This window comes from Apus apus, chromosome 11, assembly GCF_020740795.1.
Source record: "Apus apus isolate bApuApu2 chromosome 11, bApuApu2.pri.cur, whole genome shotgun sequence".
Taxonomy (NCBI): Eukaryota; Metazoa; Chordata; class Aves; order Apodiformes; family Apodidae; genus Apus; species Apus apus.
In genome coordinates, this window is record NC_067292.1 from 19,061,869 (window position 1) to 19,077,470 (window position 15,602).

At 59.1% G+C, this 15,602-nt stretch overlaps 2 protein-coding genes and 1 non-coding gene across 5 annotated transcripts in view; 1 reads left to right on the forward strand and 2 right to left on the reverse strand.

The window, feature by feature from the left end:
• The window catches only part of VAC14 (VAC14 component of PIKFYVE complex), a 57,708-nt gene extending 53,693 nt beyond the window's left edge, over positions 1–4,015 (reverse strand). For 2 of the 3 annotated variants that reach the window (XR_007890553.1, XM_051629223.1), the window contains exon 1: positions 3,867–3,985. Coding sequence is in view for 2 of the 3 variants with exons in the window: in XM_051629223.1 (XP_051485183.1) it covers positions 3,867–3,970 (104 nt within the window). In the remaining variant the exon portion in view is untranslated. Of the gene's footprint in view, positions 1–3,866 lie in introns of all 3 variants that reach the window. The other variant, XM_051629222.1, reaches the window with a different exon arrangement.
• TRNAG-GCC (transfer RNA glycine (anticodon GCC)) lies at positions 318–388 on the forward strand. The gene has a single exon. It is a non-coding gene; the product is annotated as a tRNA-Gly (tRNA).
• A 2,065-nt stretch (positions 4,016–6,080) lies between the features above and the next one.
• Positions 6,081–15,602, reverse strand: part of HYDIN (HYDIN axonemal central pair apparatus protein) — a 148,014-nt gene continuing 138,492 nt past the window's right edge. Inside the window, exons 73-85 of the mRNA XM_051629185.1 lie at positions 15,242–15,449; positions 14,779–15,000; positions 14,071–14,240; positions 13,681–13,879; positions 13,370–13,528; positions 12,527–12,807; positions 11,498–11,717; positions 10,571–10,780; positions 9,570–9,733; positions 9,127–9,277; positions 8,488–8,718; positions 7,837–8,061; positions 6,081–6,671 (exon numbers count right to left, since the gene is read on the reverse strand). Coding sequence (XP_051485145.1) covers positions 6,207–6,671; positions 7,837–8,061; positions 8,488–8,718; positions 9,127–9,277; positions 9,570–9,733; positions 10,571–10,780; positions 11,498–11,717; positions 12,527–12,807; positions 13,370–13,528; positions 13,681–13,879; positions 14,071–14,240; positions 14,779–15,000; positions 15,242–15,449 — 2,905 coding nt within the window. The 3' untranslated portion in view covers positions 6,081–6,206. The remainder of the gene's footprint in view (positions 6,672–7,836; positions 8,062–8,487; positions 8,719–9,126; positions 9,278–9,569; positions 9,734–10,570; positions 10,781–11,497; positions 11,718–12,526; positions 12,808–13,369; positions 13,529–13,680; positions 13,880–14,070; positions 14,241–14,778; positions 15,001–15,241; positions 15,450–15,602) is intronic.

Below are 15,602 nucleotides of genomic sequence, written 5' to 3' on the forward strand. Positions count from 1 at the left end.
CTGGAGGTGTTAACGTGTGCATGTGGCACTTCAGGAGGTGGTTTGGTTGGACTTGATGACCTCAGGGGTCTGTTCCAACCTTAATGATCCTGTGATTTAACACAGAGCAGACCAGCTCTCCAAGGTCTCCAGATGTTGCTGCTCCTCCCGGGGAACCCTCTGCTCCTTCCCAGGGATCTTCAGGAGACCTGCAGCCTCTTTCCAAGCCCATGCAGCTGCCTCCAGGACCCGGGACAGCCCTTCAGCCCCAGCTCCCCCTGCGGTGCAGCTGCAGCCAGATGTGTAGGCAGCTGCAGCCAGATGTTTAGGCAGCTGCAGCATTGGTGGTTCAGTGGTAGAATTCTCGCCTGCCACGCGGGAGGCCCGGGTTCGATTCCCGGCCAATGCAGCACATCCTTTTCCCCCATCTCTCAATTTTCCTTTCTACTTCTTTGACTTCTGCCCACAACGTGGTCCCAACCACCACGGAATCTCCCTTAATCCTTGATGAAGGTGCCCACGTTCCCACAGGAGGGGGTTTTTTGGCACTCCCCTGACTCTCACCTTGCCCAGTCCCCCCACTGGATCATCCCAAATGGTTCTTTTATGACCATTTATAACCAAAATGGTTCTTTTGAGAACTTTTTCCCCCCCAAAAAAAGAATTAACACTGTTCTCACTCTGCTCTGAGCAAAGCAGTTGTCCCTGGGGGCACCACACAGCTCGCCCCCTTTGCTCTCTCCACTCAAGAGACCATTTTTCCTGACCCATTCCCACCACCTGCTGCTTTAGGGGAAGTTCAGTCTGCTCCAGTCCCATCCCAAGCCCAGCAGGAGGGAAAACTAGGAGCTCCAGCAGCACAGAGATCCACAGGACGATCCTTTGGCTGCCTGGATTTAATGAACAGAGCTTTGTTTGACAAGGAATAACAGGCTTCCTTCAGGAGATCAAAGGGCTGGAGATGGAGGCCAAAGGCAGGGAAAAGCCACGTGCAGAGAGAGAGGCTGCAGGAGCTGCTCCCACCTCACTGGCCAGAGGACCTGGAGGTCCCTGACAAGAGGGGTAACAAGACCCTCTTTGATGCCCCAGACATGGGAGAGATGCTGCTGGTGCTGCTGTTGTGGGGGTCTTCTGATCTAAATCCCAGTATACCAAACAGGCTTGGTGGTCCCCACCCTCCTCCTCCTCATATCCTTCCCAAATCGGGCTTCCAGCTCAATCAGCTGAACTGCCTGATCCCAAAATCAGCCTTTGGTTGGTATCAACCAAGCACAAAACCCTGGGGCAGAAGAAGTTGAGTAGAGCTGCTGGCATAAGGAGCATGATCCCAACACAGAAGCCATGGCTGGAATGGTGAGGACAATGCAGAGAACCCACCACAAGCCCCCTTCAGAAACTCTCCCCACAAAGAAGAGAGAAAAATCAACAAAACATGGGTGCTGAACAGAAGAAGTGGCTGGATGGATTGGCTTTGTACCCAAACACCCCATCCCGTGATAACCATTCTTCTCTGCTGCCCAGGAATACCCTCCATGTTGGAGGCACATGGTTCCCATCTCCCATCCCTCTCCCATGTCCTCCCTCCAAGCCTGAGCAGAGCAGCTCCATCCCCAAGCCACTAGCTGCTCCCCTCCTAGGCTTCCCACGGCCCCATCTCCCACCCAAAACCCACCCTCTGGCTAGGATGTCCCCTGAGGGGACATGGGGACTGTCCTCTATGAGCTGAGCAAACAGGCAGCTCTTGGGGAGGACACAGCCCTTCCCAGGAAAAGCCATGGACCAGAGCACCACAGAGAGAGAAATCATGGAATCCCAGACTGGTCTGGGTTGGAAAGGACCTTAAAAATCCTCCAACCCCCCTGCGTGGGCAGGGACACGAGAGGACAATCCAGGCTGACATGAGACAGACCCCAGGGTGAGTGGCACAGCCACTCCCAGTGCCAGCCTGGTGAGCCCCCCCCGTGTCCCCCAGCACAGACTTGGCCACCCCCAAAGCATCCCAGAGGAGCCAGGACCATTGGTTAGAGCCGTGCTTCTGGGGTGTGGATCCTGCAGGGTGCTGTGCCATGGCACTGGGGACCCATGCAGGGACACCTGCCCCTGCAGCGACTGGTGGGATGGGAGGGATCTGGGGGAGAGCCCCCCCTGCCTGGCCCTGCCCCCCAATGGGGTCCCTGTGTCACCCACGCTCCCTCCCTGAGCCTGCAGAGCCCCTGGGGCTGCAGCCACCCGGTGCTCCGGGAACCCCAGGGTCACCCCAACCCCTAGAACCCCCAGTGGAGACCCTCTTCCCCTGGAACCCCCCAGGTCCCTCCCGGGGGTATCATCCTTTCCCCAGACCCCCCCCAGGAGGGGGTGACACCTCCTTCCCCCAGAACCTCCAGGTCCCAGGGTGGGGTGTGACATCCCAAAGCTGCCCCAGCTGCCCCAGGGGAGCGGGGCCGGTTCCCTCCCGAGACTCCACAGTGCACGGCAGGACCCTCAGCATCCAGCACCAGCTCCTCACACCCCTGAAGCCCTCAGCATCCAGCTCCTCACACCCCTGAACCCCTCAGCATCCAGCTCCTCACACCCCAGAACCCCTCAGCACCAGCTCCTCACACCCCAGAACCCCTCAGCATCCAGCACCAGCTCCTCACACCCCAAAACCCCTCAGCACCAGCTCCTCACACCCCAGAACCCCTCAGTATCCAGCTCCTCACACCCCAGAATCCCTCAGCCCCAGCTCCTCACATCCCAGAAGCCCTCAGCATCCAGCTCCTGACACTCCAGAACTTCTCAGCATCCAGCCCCAGCTCCTCACACCCCAGAACCCCTCAGCATCCAGCACCAGCTCCTCACACCCCAGACCCCTCAGCACCCAGCCCCTCACACCCCAGAACCTCTCAGCATCCAGCACCAGCTCCTCACACCCCAGAGCCCCTCAGCACCAGCTCCTCACACCCCTGAACCCCTCAGCACCAGCTCCTCACACCCCAGAGCCCCTCAGCATCCAGCTCCTCACACCCTGAACCCCTCAGCACCAGCTCCTCACACCCCAGAACCCCTCAGCATCCAGCACCAGCTCCTCACACCCCAGAACCTCTCAGCACCAGCACCTCACACCCCAGAACCCCTCAGCACCAGCTCCTCACACCCCAGAGCTCGTCAGCACCAGCTCCTCACACCCCAGAGCCCCTCAGCACCAGCTCCTCACACCCCAGAGCCCCTCAGCACCAGCTCCTCACACCCCAGAACCCCTCAGCATCCAGCATCCTGCTCCTCACATCCCACAGCCCCTCACACCCCCAGGACCCCTCACACCCCCAGAACCCCTCATCACCAGCTCCTCACACCCCAGAAACCCTCACACCCCCAGAACCCCTCAGCCCCAGCTCCTCACACCCCAGAACTCCTCGGCACCAGCTCCTCACACCCCAGAACCCCTCACACCCCAGGACCCCTCACACCCCCAGGACCCCTCACACCCCAGGACCCCTCACACCCCCAGGACCCCTCACACCCCCAGGACCCTTCATCACCAGCTCCTCACACCCCCAGGACCCCTCATCACCAGCTCCTCACACCCCTGAGCCCCTCAGCATCCAGCTCCTCACACCCCAGAGCCCCTCACACCCCAGGACCCCTCACACCCCACAGCCCCTCACACCCCCAGGACCCCTCACACCCCAGGACCCCTCACACCCCACAGCCCCTCACACCCCCAGAACCCCTCACACCCCAGGACCCCTCACACCCCCAGAACCCCTCACACCCCCCCCCCCCTCCAACCCGGCCCTCACAGCGCCCAGAGCGGAACACACAACAAACACCCCCCCCCCACACCCCCCAACCAAGCTTCCTCTCCCGCTTCCCGGCAAACCCCCCCGGCCTTCCCCAGCGCTCACTTCTCGATCTCCAAGGCTGCCACCTTCCTCTTCTCGTACAGCTTGTCGTTCAGGGCCCGCACCACGCCGGGCGCCAGCGGCGACAGGTCCCGCTCGGCGTTCATGGCCGCGCCGCGACCGCCGCCCCGCCCGCCCAGCGCCCGCACCGCGCCCCCTGGCGCCGCGGAGGTCTCATCGCCCCAGGGCCCTGAGAGCCCCCCCAGGGCACTGAGAGCCCCCCCAGAGCCCCCCCAGGGCCCTGAGAGCCCCCCCAGGGCCCCCCCAGAGCCCCCCCAGAGCCCTGACACAAACCCCAGAGCCCTCAGAGCCCTGAGAGCCCCCCCCAGAGCCCCCCCAGGGCCCTGACACACACCCCAGAGCCCTGAGAGCCCCCCCAGAGCCCTGACACACACCCCAGAGCCCCCCCAGAGCCCTGAGAGTCCCCCCAGGGCCCTGAGAGCCCCCCCAGAGCCCCCCCAGAGCCCTGAGAGCCCCCCCAGAGCCCTGACACACACTCCAGGGCCCTGAGAGCCCCCCCCAGAGCCCTGAGAGCCCCCCCAGGGCCCCCCCAGAGCCCTGACACACACTCCAGGGCCCTGAGAGCCCCCCCAGAGCCCTGAGAGCCCCCCCAGAGCCCTGACACACACCCCAGAGCCCCCCCAGAGCCCTGAGAGTCCCCCCAGGGCCCTGACACACACCCCAGAGCCCTGAGAGCCCCCCCAGAGCCCCGAGAGGCCCTCCAGAGCCCTGACACGCACCCCAAAGCCCCCCCCAGAGCCCTGAGAGCCCCCCCAGAGCCCTGACACACACCCCAGAGCCCTGAGAGCCCCCCCAGAGCTCTGACACACACCCCAGGGCCCTGAGAGCCCCCCCAGAGCTCTGACACACACCCCAGAGCCCCCCCCAGAGCCCTGAGAGCCCCCCCAGAGCCCTGACACACACCCCAAAGCCCCTCACACCCCAGAGCCCCTCAGCACCAGCTCCTCACACCCCAGAACCCCTCAGCATCCAGCCCCTCACTAATAACCCCTCAGCACCCCCTCCCCTCCATTCATCCCCCCCTCATTAATCAACCACCGCTCAGCGTGAGGGGAGGCCCTGCCCAGCAGTCGTTCCCCCCTCGGGGGGCTGCCTCTCGGGGGGTCACTTCAGCGAGGGCAGCCCCCGCAGGGAGTAGAGCCAGGAGACACCGCCGGCCCCTCAGCACCAGCTCCTCACACCCCAGAGCCCCTCAGCATCCAGCTCCTCACACCCTGAACCCCTCAGCATCCAGCTCCTCACACCCCTGAACCCCTCAGCATCCAGCTCCTCACACCCCTGAACCCCTCAGCATCCAGCACCAGCTCCTCACACCCCAGAACCCCTCATCACCAGCTCCTCACACCCTGAACCCCTCAGCCCCAGCTCCTCCCACCCCAGAACCCCTCAGCATCCAGCACCAGCTCCTCACACCCCAGAACCCCTCATCACCAGCTCCTCACACCCTGAACCCCTCAGCCCCAGCTCCTCCCACCCCAGAGCCCCTCAGCATCCAGCTCCTCACACCCCAGAGCCCCTCAGCACCAGCTCCTCACACCCCAGAACCCCTCAGCATCCAGCCCCTCACACCCCAGAGCCCCTCAGCATCCAGCCCCTCACTAATAACCCCTCAGCACCCCCTCCCCTCCATTAATCCCCCCTTCATTAATCAACACCGCTCAGCCGTCGGGTGGGGGGAAAGTGAATTAATCAACCACCGCTCAGCCGTGAGGGGAAGGGGGGGAAGTGACTGAATCAACCACCGCTCAGCGTGAGGGGAGGCCCTGCCCAGCAGTCGTTCCCCCCTCGGGGGGCTGCCTCTCGGGGGGTCACTTCAGCGAGGGCAGCCCCCGCAGGTAGTAGAGCCAGGAGACGCCGCCGGCCCCTCAGCATCCAGCTCCTCACACCCCAGAACCCCTCAGCCCCAGCTCCTCACACCCCAGAACTTCTCAGCATCCAGCTCCTCACACCCCAGAGCCCCTCAGCATCCAGCATCCAGCTCCTCACACCCCAGAACCCCTCAGCATCCAGCACCAGCTCCTCACACCCCAGAACCCCTCAGCATCCAGCTCCTCACACCCCAGAGCCCCTCAGCATCCAGCACCAGCTCCTCACACCCCAAAATCCCTCACACCCCAGAACCCCTCAGCACCCCCTCCCCTCCATTCATCCCCCCCTCATTAATCAACACCGCTCAGCCGTCGGGTGGGGGGAAAGTGAATTAATCAACCACCGCTCAGCCGTGAGGGGAAGGGGGGAAGTGACTGAATCAACCACCGCTCAGCGTGAGGGGAGGCCCTGCCCAGCAGTCGTTCCCCCCTCGGGGGGCTGCCTCTCGGGGGGTCACTTCAGCGAGGGCAGCCCCCGCAGGTAGTAGAGCCAGGAGACGCCGCCGGCCGCGGGGCTGTAGACCAGCAGCTTGGTGGTGAGGGGGGTCTCGCCTCCCTCGAAGGACACCGTCATGTAGGCGGTCTTCTTGGGGCGCAGGGTCTCGGGGGCCTTGACGGAGAAGGCGGGGTGCTCCGGCGTGTAGCGGAAGGCGGCGGCCCGCGGGAAGACGTTCTTGAAGGGGATGGTGGTGCTGCCGCCCGCCCTGACCGAGAAAGGGCCCTGGGGTTTGGGTGGGAGAGCCAGGCCCCGGAGGGGGATGGTGTAGTCCCCTCCGAGAGGGGAGGAGAGCTGGAGGGTGGCTTTGGATTCACCCAGCTGGCAGGGCTCGTAGGTCACCTCCACGCTGAGCGCCGAGCCCCCTCGGCCGGCGGCGGGTGCGCTGAGGGTCTTCTCCGTCAGGAAATCGTCGCTGCTGGTCTGCACGAGGGGGGAGAGGAGAGACAAGGGAGGGGGTGGTTGTCACAAAAGCAGAGCCAGGAAGACATCACACCTCAGGAAGGCATCGATAAGTCTCCCGCCAGCAGATTGGGAGAGGGTCTCTTTCCCCTTCGCCTGTCCCACCCGCTCCGCGCATCCCGGCCGGTGCTGACAGGGACTGCCCAAACCTGCCAAAACCAAAACCCTGACAAAACCAAACCCTGGGAGACCACAGTGCTAGAGTTGGGGGGGTTGGAGGTGGAAGTCCAGGGCCTGCGAGAGCTGCTCCAACAAGGGCAGCAGTTGAGGGTCTGTGAGTGAGGACAGTCCAGCTGGGAACAGATGCGGTGTTGGTGGGAAGAACCCCCCGGGCTCAGGTGGCCACTATTTTGGTCTGACTGTGGCAATCATTAATGGGATTTATTTATGATAATATTTAGGAATTGGAGACCTTATATGAGAAGTATGAAGAGAAGTAAAGATAAGACTATTTTCCTACACATGCAAAATCCACATTTAATGATTTTACAGATCTCTGGTAAGCCTGGAGATCCAACAGGCTGCAATCAATTTGAATCCTTTTTTAAGCTTTGCTGCATTATGGAAGGATGAGGGAAGAGTTGAGCATAGCACAGTTAAAAGGTAGAAGAAGTCTCATTTATCATCTCAGCTGTTACTAAAGTGAAATCTGGTTATTTTCTGTTTGCCACATCAACTACAGCCAGGGAGGTCATCTTATTGAAGCCTTCCCTGTCACCTGAGGAGTTACTTTTGAGATTTCCAAAGGGACTTCCAGAGATTAATAATGACAGGATGAGAAGAAACGGCCTGAAACTGTGCCAGGGGAGATTTAGACTGGATATTAGAAAGAATTTATTCACCAGAAGAGTTGTTGGACTATGGAACAGGCTGCCCAGGGAGGTGGTGGAGTCACCATCCCTGGAAGTATTTAAAAGAAATGTAGATAAAGTGCTTAGGGACATGATTTAAGCACTGAACGGGTAAATTAGGTTATGGTAGCGGGTTTTAGGTTATGGATGGACTTGATGATCTTCAAGGTCCCTTCCAACCAGGACGATTCTATGATTCTATGCCAAGCCAAGCTAGGAGAGGGGCAGGATCCCAGAGGGCTGAGCTGCCTCCCCACAAGGCCCCCTGGAGTCACCTGGAGGACGTAGTCTGTCTTCTGTCGGGCGTAATTCATGATCTGGGCAGTGATGGTCTGACTAGAGCCCAGTGTGGTGCAGAAGTGGAGGGTTTTCTCTGGCCTGCTCACAGTGGCTTTCAGGTGCAGGTCGTAGTAGTAAGTGCCCAGGTCGGTGCTGTGGAGCACCAGGCGCCCAGTGCTCTCCCCCTTTTTCACGGGCTGGTACTCAAAAACAAGATCAGCCTGAGAGGAAAGAAGGGGGAAAGGCCTTGGGTGAGGCAGAGCCATGGAAGGCAGCCCAGGACAGGGGAAACGGGTCCCTGGTGTGCCCACGTGGTGCTGGGAGACAGCCCAGCACTCTCCCTTACTTCAGCTCCTTCTCTCTTGGGTCAGAGCCCCACAGCACACGCAGGACAGCTCATCTGGGGGACTGTCCCCAAACAGCTGAGAGCCCTTTGGGACTCTCCTACCCTAAAATACCCCAAAATACTCCTCAGGGACACACCACCCTGCCAGGAGGGTGAGCCATGTCCTGCAGCCACTCCAAACTGAAAACAAGGAGCTGGGAGCTGCTTGGACAGCAGATGATTCCCATGGACATCACTCTTCAGGAGCACCTGCACCCAGAAAGGCTGCAGGGAGAGGACACTGGATGAGCTTTGCTCCTACCTCTGACTGTGGAGGAACAGTGAAATGAGGGGGAACGTTGACATCAGGCACTTTGCAGTCGATGTTGAAGGTGACAGGGACAGGCAGAGGGTTGTCCACCTTGACGCTGGAAGACGCTCTCTGCCGAACGGCCGTGGTGATTTCAACGGTGCTGATGGGTCTTGAAGCTGTGACCTTGAAAGACATCATGTAGAACAGGTACTCCTGGGTCTCCTCGTTGAGGAAGGTCACCTGAAGGAGAGAAAGAAGAGAAGTGTTGGTGGTTCTGCCCCTAACAATGTACCAGCTGTGCTGAGCCAGCACCAAGAGCCCGCCAGCTTGGCACCCTGCTTCCAAGAACAGCCACTGAAGAAGACTGCAAGACCAGGGAAAAGTATGGGTGGTGTCTTCACTTCCTAGTCTCCCAATTGCCCACTGCTTCCAGCTCTCCCATGTCCTGACCTACCTGTGCTGAGCAGCTCCCAGAAGGACCCTCACAGAGAGACTGAGAAGCGAGTGAGGTGCATGGGGAGGTGGCTGCTGTTGTGTCCCCACCTGGGACACCCACAGTGCCACCAGTGAAGGTATGGAAACGGGTGTGAAGCTTCTCAGTGAGCCACCAGCTCCTTGAAGGTCCCATGACCTGGTGTCCACACTTACTGATGCTTGAAAGGCTCCTTCCCTGTAGGAGAGGAACGTGAGCTGGTAGTCCTTCTTGGCAGAGCCTGGCACGTCCAGGTATTCCTGCCCCTGCAGCAAAGGGCCTTCTTCTGGGTTGTCTGGTTTGAGTACGTCCACTATCACGAGGAACCTGGGGGTGAGAAGGATGCAGTGAAGGTCAACAGGAAGGACTCCCACAGGATAACCACGCTGGGGGAGTACAACACAGCCCTGTCCTCCTTGGACAGCAGGGCCAGCTCTCATCCACCTTGGAGGAAAGCCCTCCAGGATGGGTTCTGCACCAGCAGAACACATCATGCCAGACACTTATGGCCAAGGAGAGTGAAAAGCTTGTGAGAAGGACCTTCCAAGGCAGTGGGAAACCCTTCTTGGTACTGTTGAAGGAACTGCTGATGGGATGAGACTTCTTCAGCCAGACTCACCTCTGTGCTCTGTTCAGCCAGTTGGAGACAGGGATGAGCTCAGTGTGGGAAGTCCTACATGGGACCTCCCGGGAGATGGTCCCTGAACACTTGGGAGCCTGAGCAGTGCCTTGCAGGAGGTAGGACAAGCCTGTCCCATCTGGCAACGGGAAGAAGATGGAGCCCTAGAAGACAAGCAGAAAGGTAAGTGAGCTTTTCCTGCTCTCTGTCTCCACCTGTGATTCTATATGCAACCCTACAGGGCACAGATCTGCTCCAAATCCTGGAGATGGAGCCCAGGAGACACTGGCTTCCATTCTTGCTCTGGCCTGAATTCTGGTGTGGTGTAAGATCAGCTGGAGGGGGACAAGGGGCAGGTGTGACACCCACCTCCAGCACCTCAAAGCTCTTCTGAACCGCCCCCATGGTTTAAGGACTTATCCCTGGTGTGTCCCAGAAATAGTGCCCATGGGAATGGAGGGGACCTGGAGGAAGGGCTCCTCCAAAGCTCCTGCTGAACTGCAGCTGATGTCAAGAGAGATCTCGGTGTCATTTCCCAGTGGCCAGGGGGACAGTGAGAAAAGGCAGGGCAGCTTCACCCCTCTTGTGCCCTACAGAAGACCCCAGCAGGGCAGCACTGCCACAAGTGGTGGTGCCCAGGGCTAGGGGGGCTGCTGCAGCCCCCAGGGGTCTCCGAGCCCCTCTGGGGCTCATGCAGGGCCCAGCAGCTGCACAGAACAAATTCCACTTCCTGGGCCTTCAGACAACCTGGCTTCTTAGGTGAGCTGCTCCAACATCTGTAGTGGTCAGTCCAGACTTCCCACCTGAGCTTCCCTTACACCTGGGCCTCCAGCCACCAAGAAATCCAGCTTCCAACACAGGATGGCAGGGTAATTTCAATTCACAAGGGACCTCTGAAGGTGATCTCAACCACCCTCCTCTGCCCAAAGCTGGGTGAGCTGTGAGGGCCACACTTTGAGGGCCACACTTTGAGGGCCAGTGTGCTGGCACAGCTCACCTACCTGATGCATCTTCTCAGAGGTCATGGTGAGGGGTTTGTAGGTGAGCTTGTAGGGCTTGTTCTGTTGATTGGCCTCTAGATGGAAGAATTCAGGCCCCTTCCAGTACTCCCCCTCGATGACAGGCTGCATGGTCCAGGCCTCATTGCTGGAGTTGGAGAGGAGGATGACCTGGCTGAGCTCCTCACGCACATCACACGTGAAAGTCAGGATCTGCAACAGAGGAGCAGAGGCTGCTTGGCCACACCGAGGAGTCCTTCCCACTCTGAGGAGGAACTTTTCCTCCTCCTCCTATGCCAAACGTAGCTTTTGGTGGAAAACAAGTTGTTGGGTCTCAGAGAAGGGAGAGTCTTTTGCCTTCTCCCAAGGAGGAGAAGTCTTCTGCCACCTCCCAAGGAGGGGAGAACACGGGAAGTCATGGCAGGATCTCTCTCCCGTGCAAGGACAAGACCTGCAGCCCCACAACCCCTGAGCAGCTCTGGGGTCCTTTTTGGGACCAAGAGCCAACACCCTCCAGCTGCACCCTCATGTGATGCCCATGAGGGCCAGGAACCTTCCACACTGCATCCCTGTGCTCCAGGAGCTGGAAGCAGCTGCCTTGCCCACTCCTAGTGTCCCCCCCCCTTGCCCTGACAGGGAGGAAAAGCCTGGCTGGGGGTGCAGTGCTGGGTGGTTTTGTGGGGAGGGTCTTGGAGAAGCCCTGCAGGGTGTCCTTGTGGCAAGGACAGCTGAGGAGCTGGCTGGAGGAGCAGCACCTTTGACAGGGGATGAAAGCAACTACAGAGCTCAGGAATTTTGGGAATCCTGCCCAGTGGTTTTCTCAGCTCTTGGGGGATACCCAGGCAGGAGTGACATCCACGTCCTCCATCACGGAGTGACACCCATGGGAGAGATGTGGTGGGGTAAGGAGAGGTCCCCTCCTGTCATTACCTCCTTGGTGACAGGGGCCTCCATGCAGCATCCCACCAGGGACAGCCTGAGAGGCTCACTGCCCTGGATGAAGCACTGCAGGCCCTGGTAATGGATAGCAGGGCTCAGCTTGGTAGGGTGGAAAGTCACAATGAAGGAGACATCCATTCCTGAGGAGATGTAACCTTTGGTGGGGCTGATGGAGAAATCTGGCTTGAAGCTCTCGACGTCCCACCTAAACCTTGCCAAAAGCACAAGGACAGGAAGGAAGGATTAGCAACTGGGAGGCTGTGAATGCAGTGTGCTCTTTCTAATCCTCATGTGGGCTTTTCCACCAGATCTTGGGCATGATGCTGAGGCATCTGGCAACGTGGCTACAGGTGGGGCAGGACTCACCCATCTGTAAACAAGCCTTTAGGTGTAACCTTCCCTAACTTCCAGGGCCTGACTGCACAGCTCTCCAGTGGGATGTACTGTGCACAGCTCTGGAGCCCTCAGCACAGGGAAGACATGGGGCTGTTGGAGAAGGTCCAGAGGAGGCCACAGAGATGGTGAGAGGGCTGGAGCAGCTCTGCTCTGGAGCCAGGCTGGGAGAGTTGGGGTGTTCAGCCTGGAGAAGAGAAGGCTCCAGGGAGACCTTAGAGCACCTTCCAGTGCCTGAAGGGGCTCCAGGAAAGCTGGGGAGGGGCTTGGGACAAGGGCAGGGAGGGAGAGGACAAGGGGGAAGGGATTAAAACTGGAAGAGGGAGATTGAGGTTGGACATGAGGAGGAAATTCTTTGCTGTGAGGGTGGTGAGAGCCTGGCCCAGGTTGCCCAGGGAAGCTGTGGCTGCCCCATCCCTGGCAGTGTTGAAGGGCAGGTTGGATGGGGCTTGGAGCAACCTGGGCTGGTGGGAGGTGTCCCACCAGATGATCTAGATGATCTTTCAGGTCCCTTCCAACATTCACCATTCTATGCTTCGATGAAAAACCAGAGGGGAACCACCTGAGCAAGCTCCAACTCCTCCCAACCCCCCTCCAAGCTCTCAAGAGAGGACAGTTTTGCATTACTTGGCTCCTACGTCGCCCATGTTGTGCATGACGAGGCGTTGGCACGTGGAGCTCTGGTACACCACAGTTCCAAAGCTGAGGTGCTCATGGTCCAGGCTGAGGTGGATGGCTGGGCAGGAGCCCTGCACCACGAAGAGGGAGTGCACCAACCCACTGTGCTCCAGTGTCACCTCCTCAGAGAAGGGCTGGATGCGGCACCTCGGGGAGAAGGTCACCTCCACCTTACAGGTGTCTCCTCTGGGCTTCAGACTCAGGCCGTTGCTGGGGTTCAAGCAGAGAACCTGCCCAAAGGAAGGAGAGGAGGTCACTTCATCTAGGAACCCAGCTGTGAGTCCTGCACTGCTGGAGACAAGAGGAGAGGGCCCGGGAGGATCATGAAGGGACTGGAGTGTTTGCCCTGGGAGGAAAGGCTGGGAGAGCTGGGGGTGCTCAGCTGGAGAGGAGGAGGCTGAGGGGGGATCTGATCAGTGCTGGTCAATATCTACAGGGGGTGTCAGGAGGATGGGCCAGACCCTTCTCAGGGGTGTCCAGTGACAGGCCAAGGGGCAATGGGCACAAGCTGGAGCACAGGAGGGTCAAGCTAAACATCAGGAAAAACCTCTTTGCTGTGAGGGTGACAGAGCCCTGGGCCAGGCTGCCCAGGGAGGTGGTGGAGTCCCCTTCTCTGGAGACATCCCAAACCCACCTGGAGGTGTTCCTGTGGGATCTGCTCTAGGAGATCCTGCTCTAGCAGGGAGGTTGGACTAGATGTCTTCCAGAGTTCCCTTCCAGCCCTGACCATTCTGTGATTCTCTGAGTCCTCTCCTACACCAAAGTGCTCTCCAGTGAAGGAAGGGTCCTTACCCCAGCTTCCTGCAGCTCTGGCACGGTGCTCATGAGACTGAGCTTAAAAGTGAGAGGGGCAGCACTGTTGTTTGCTATGGTGACCATCTTCTTCACAGTCTGGCCAACGGAGACAGCTCCCAGCTTCACCACCTTGCCTGGGGGCTCCACAACCTCGACCTGAGGCAGGAGGGATTAACATCAGATCAAAGGAAAAAGAAGGAGCAAAGGTTTTGCAGGAAATCAAAGCATGGGAGAGGTGAGGGAAAGGAGGAAGCAAGCCAGGCTGGCTGCCTGCCACCTGGAGCTTTAGGAGTTGGGTTTCATCTCACCTTCATGGCTGTGCCCTTCCCTCGGACCTCAACAGTCTGCTCACAGAGCCCGTTGATTTCAAAAGGGATGAGCTCATGGTAAGAGGTGGCCTCTTTGGGGCAGAAAGTGATGGGCACCTCCAGTGACCCTCCTGGGCACAGGACGTACCCTGGGAAGTTCAGCTTCAGGTAGGGGGTGCTGGTGAACCGGCAGCTCAGACTGGCAGAAAGCACAGCAAAGAGAAGCAGAGGTGTCACCAGGCTGTGCGTGCTCAGGCAACATCTCCAGGGCTACCTGAGCCTCTCCTGTCTCCTCTTCCCTGCACTGCACCTTCAGGATTTCACCCACAGGGCTGGCGAGGGCAGGAAAGTGCTCAGCAAGGGTGGAAGGAGCTCCTGGAGAAGGCCTACCTCAGATTCCTTTCTGCCTTGTTTGTGATGACAAGGGTCTGCTGGACAGGTGGCATCCCAGCACTGTGGATGAAGCAGGCTCCAAAGTTGAGTTTGGTGGTGGAGAAGTGGACAGTGGGCAGTACCGTGGTGGCCTGGAACACGCAGGTGAAGGTGGGACCCCTGCTGATCTGGTGGGGTGAAAGACAGAGTGAACCACTGCAAAGATTGGAATGACAACCAACAACCAGCAGAGACAGCTGAGGAAGAGGATGGGGACAGCTGGCTGCAGTGACAAGGAGGAACAGCAGGTGCCCAAGGTCCTCAGAATGGAAACAAGGTGGAAGGTTTGGTCTGGGGGGGGGGGGGAAGGCTTTTGGAGTCACATCTCTGCTTTGTGCAGCCAGGTGCTGGCCAGAGCTGTGGGACCCACCTCAGGAGGGCTCTGGCAAGGAGAAAGAGTTTCATCCCCGTGCACATCTAGGGCTGCCCCCCAAATTAGGGGCAGAGAGGGCCTGAGGACTATGTCCTGCCACAGGAGCGCTTCCCACTGGGATCCCAGAGAAAACATTCCATCCAGAAGCTGGTCAGGCTCATGGTTGCAGCAGGTGGGGCCTCTTTGCCTGGCTCAGGCTCTAAGTGGAGGTGCTCACCACCAGCTGAGGGCTGCTGCTGCCAACCTGCTGCACAGGGAAGGTGAAGGTCCCCTGTCAACTGCTGGTGCCTCACCTTCAGCCTCAGCTCCACACCCTTCAGAGAGCACATCTTGCGGGGTTGAAAAGCCAGCTGGGTCTCCACCTCCTCCTCTGCCTGCACGGTGCCTGTCTGGGGGGTGACAGCCAGGACCTGCTTACGGGCTGGGGGGCCCCTCAGCTCCCACGAGAAGGTGAAGCTGATCTTGCTGTTATTGCAGATCCTGAAGATGTGCTTGCTGATGTCATTTAGCTGCACCTGTGGGGAGAAGGTGGTGGGCAGGGCTTGGAGCACACACAAGGCACTGGCCAGAGGAAGTGCTCTTCCCTAACTTGCTCCCACATTTTTCACCTTCAGCTAACGACCTGTCTGAAGGATCAGTCTCCTCGATGAGGAGAAATGTTCCTTCTTGTTCAAAGGTATCTGCTAAGCTCCTGGTCAAGACCCATTCTTGCAGGGCTTCGTGGGGCAAATGGTTTGGGGAACCAGTGCTGCTCACCTCCTTGAAATCAATGACGTTGGTCTCCTGTGCACTGAGCTCAGTGACATGACCATTCCTGTCCTCACACCTGACTGACACATTCATACTGTAGCTGGTGGCCTTGATGTTCAAGGAGAGGGGCTGGGGCTTCCTCTTGACATCACACTTGATGTTGAAGACCACCTCTCCTTCCACTGTTGGTGTGAGGACGACTGTAATGGGAAGCCTGGGGAGAGAAGACCCTTTTGGCTCTGTTCCCTGTCTCTGTCTTGACCCCACACTACCTGCTCCACAGGAGAGTTGCAGTGCTCTGCCTGTGGGGAACCCCTGGGCCTGGGAGAAACCAGAAGCAGCCCAATGCTTTTCCAGGGGCTCTCCA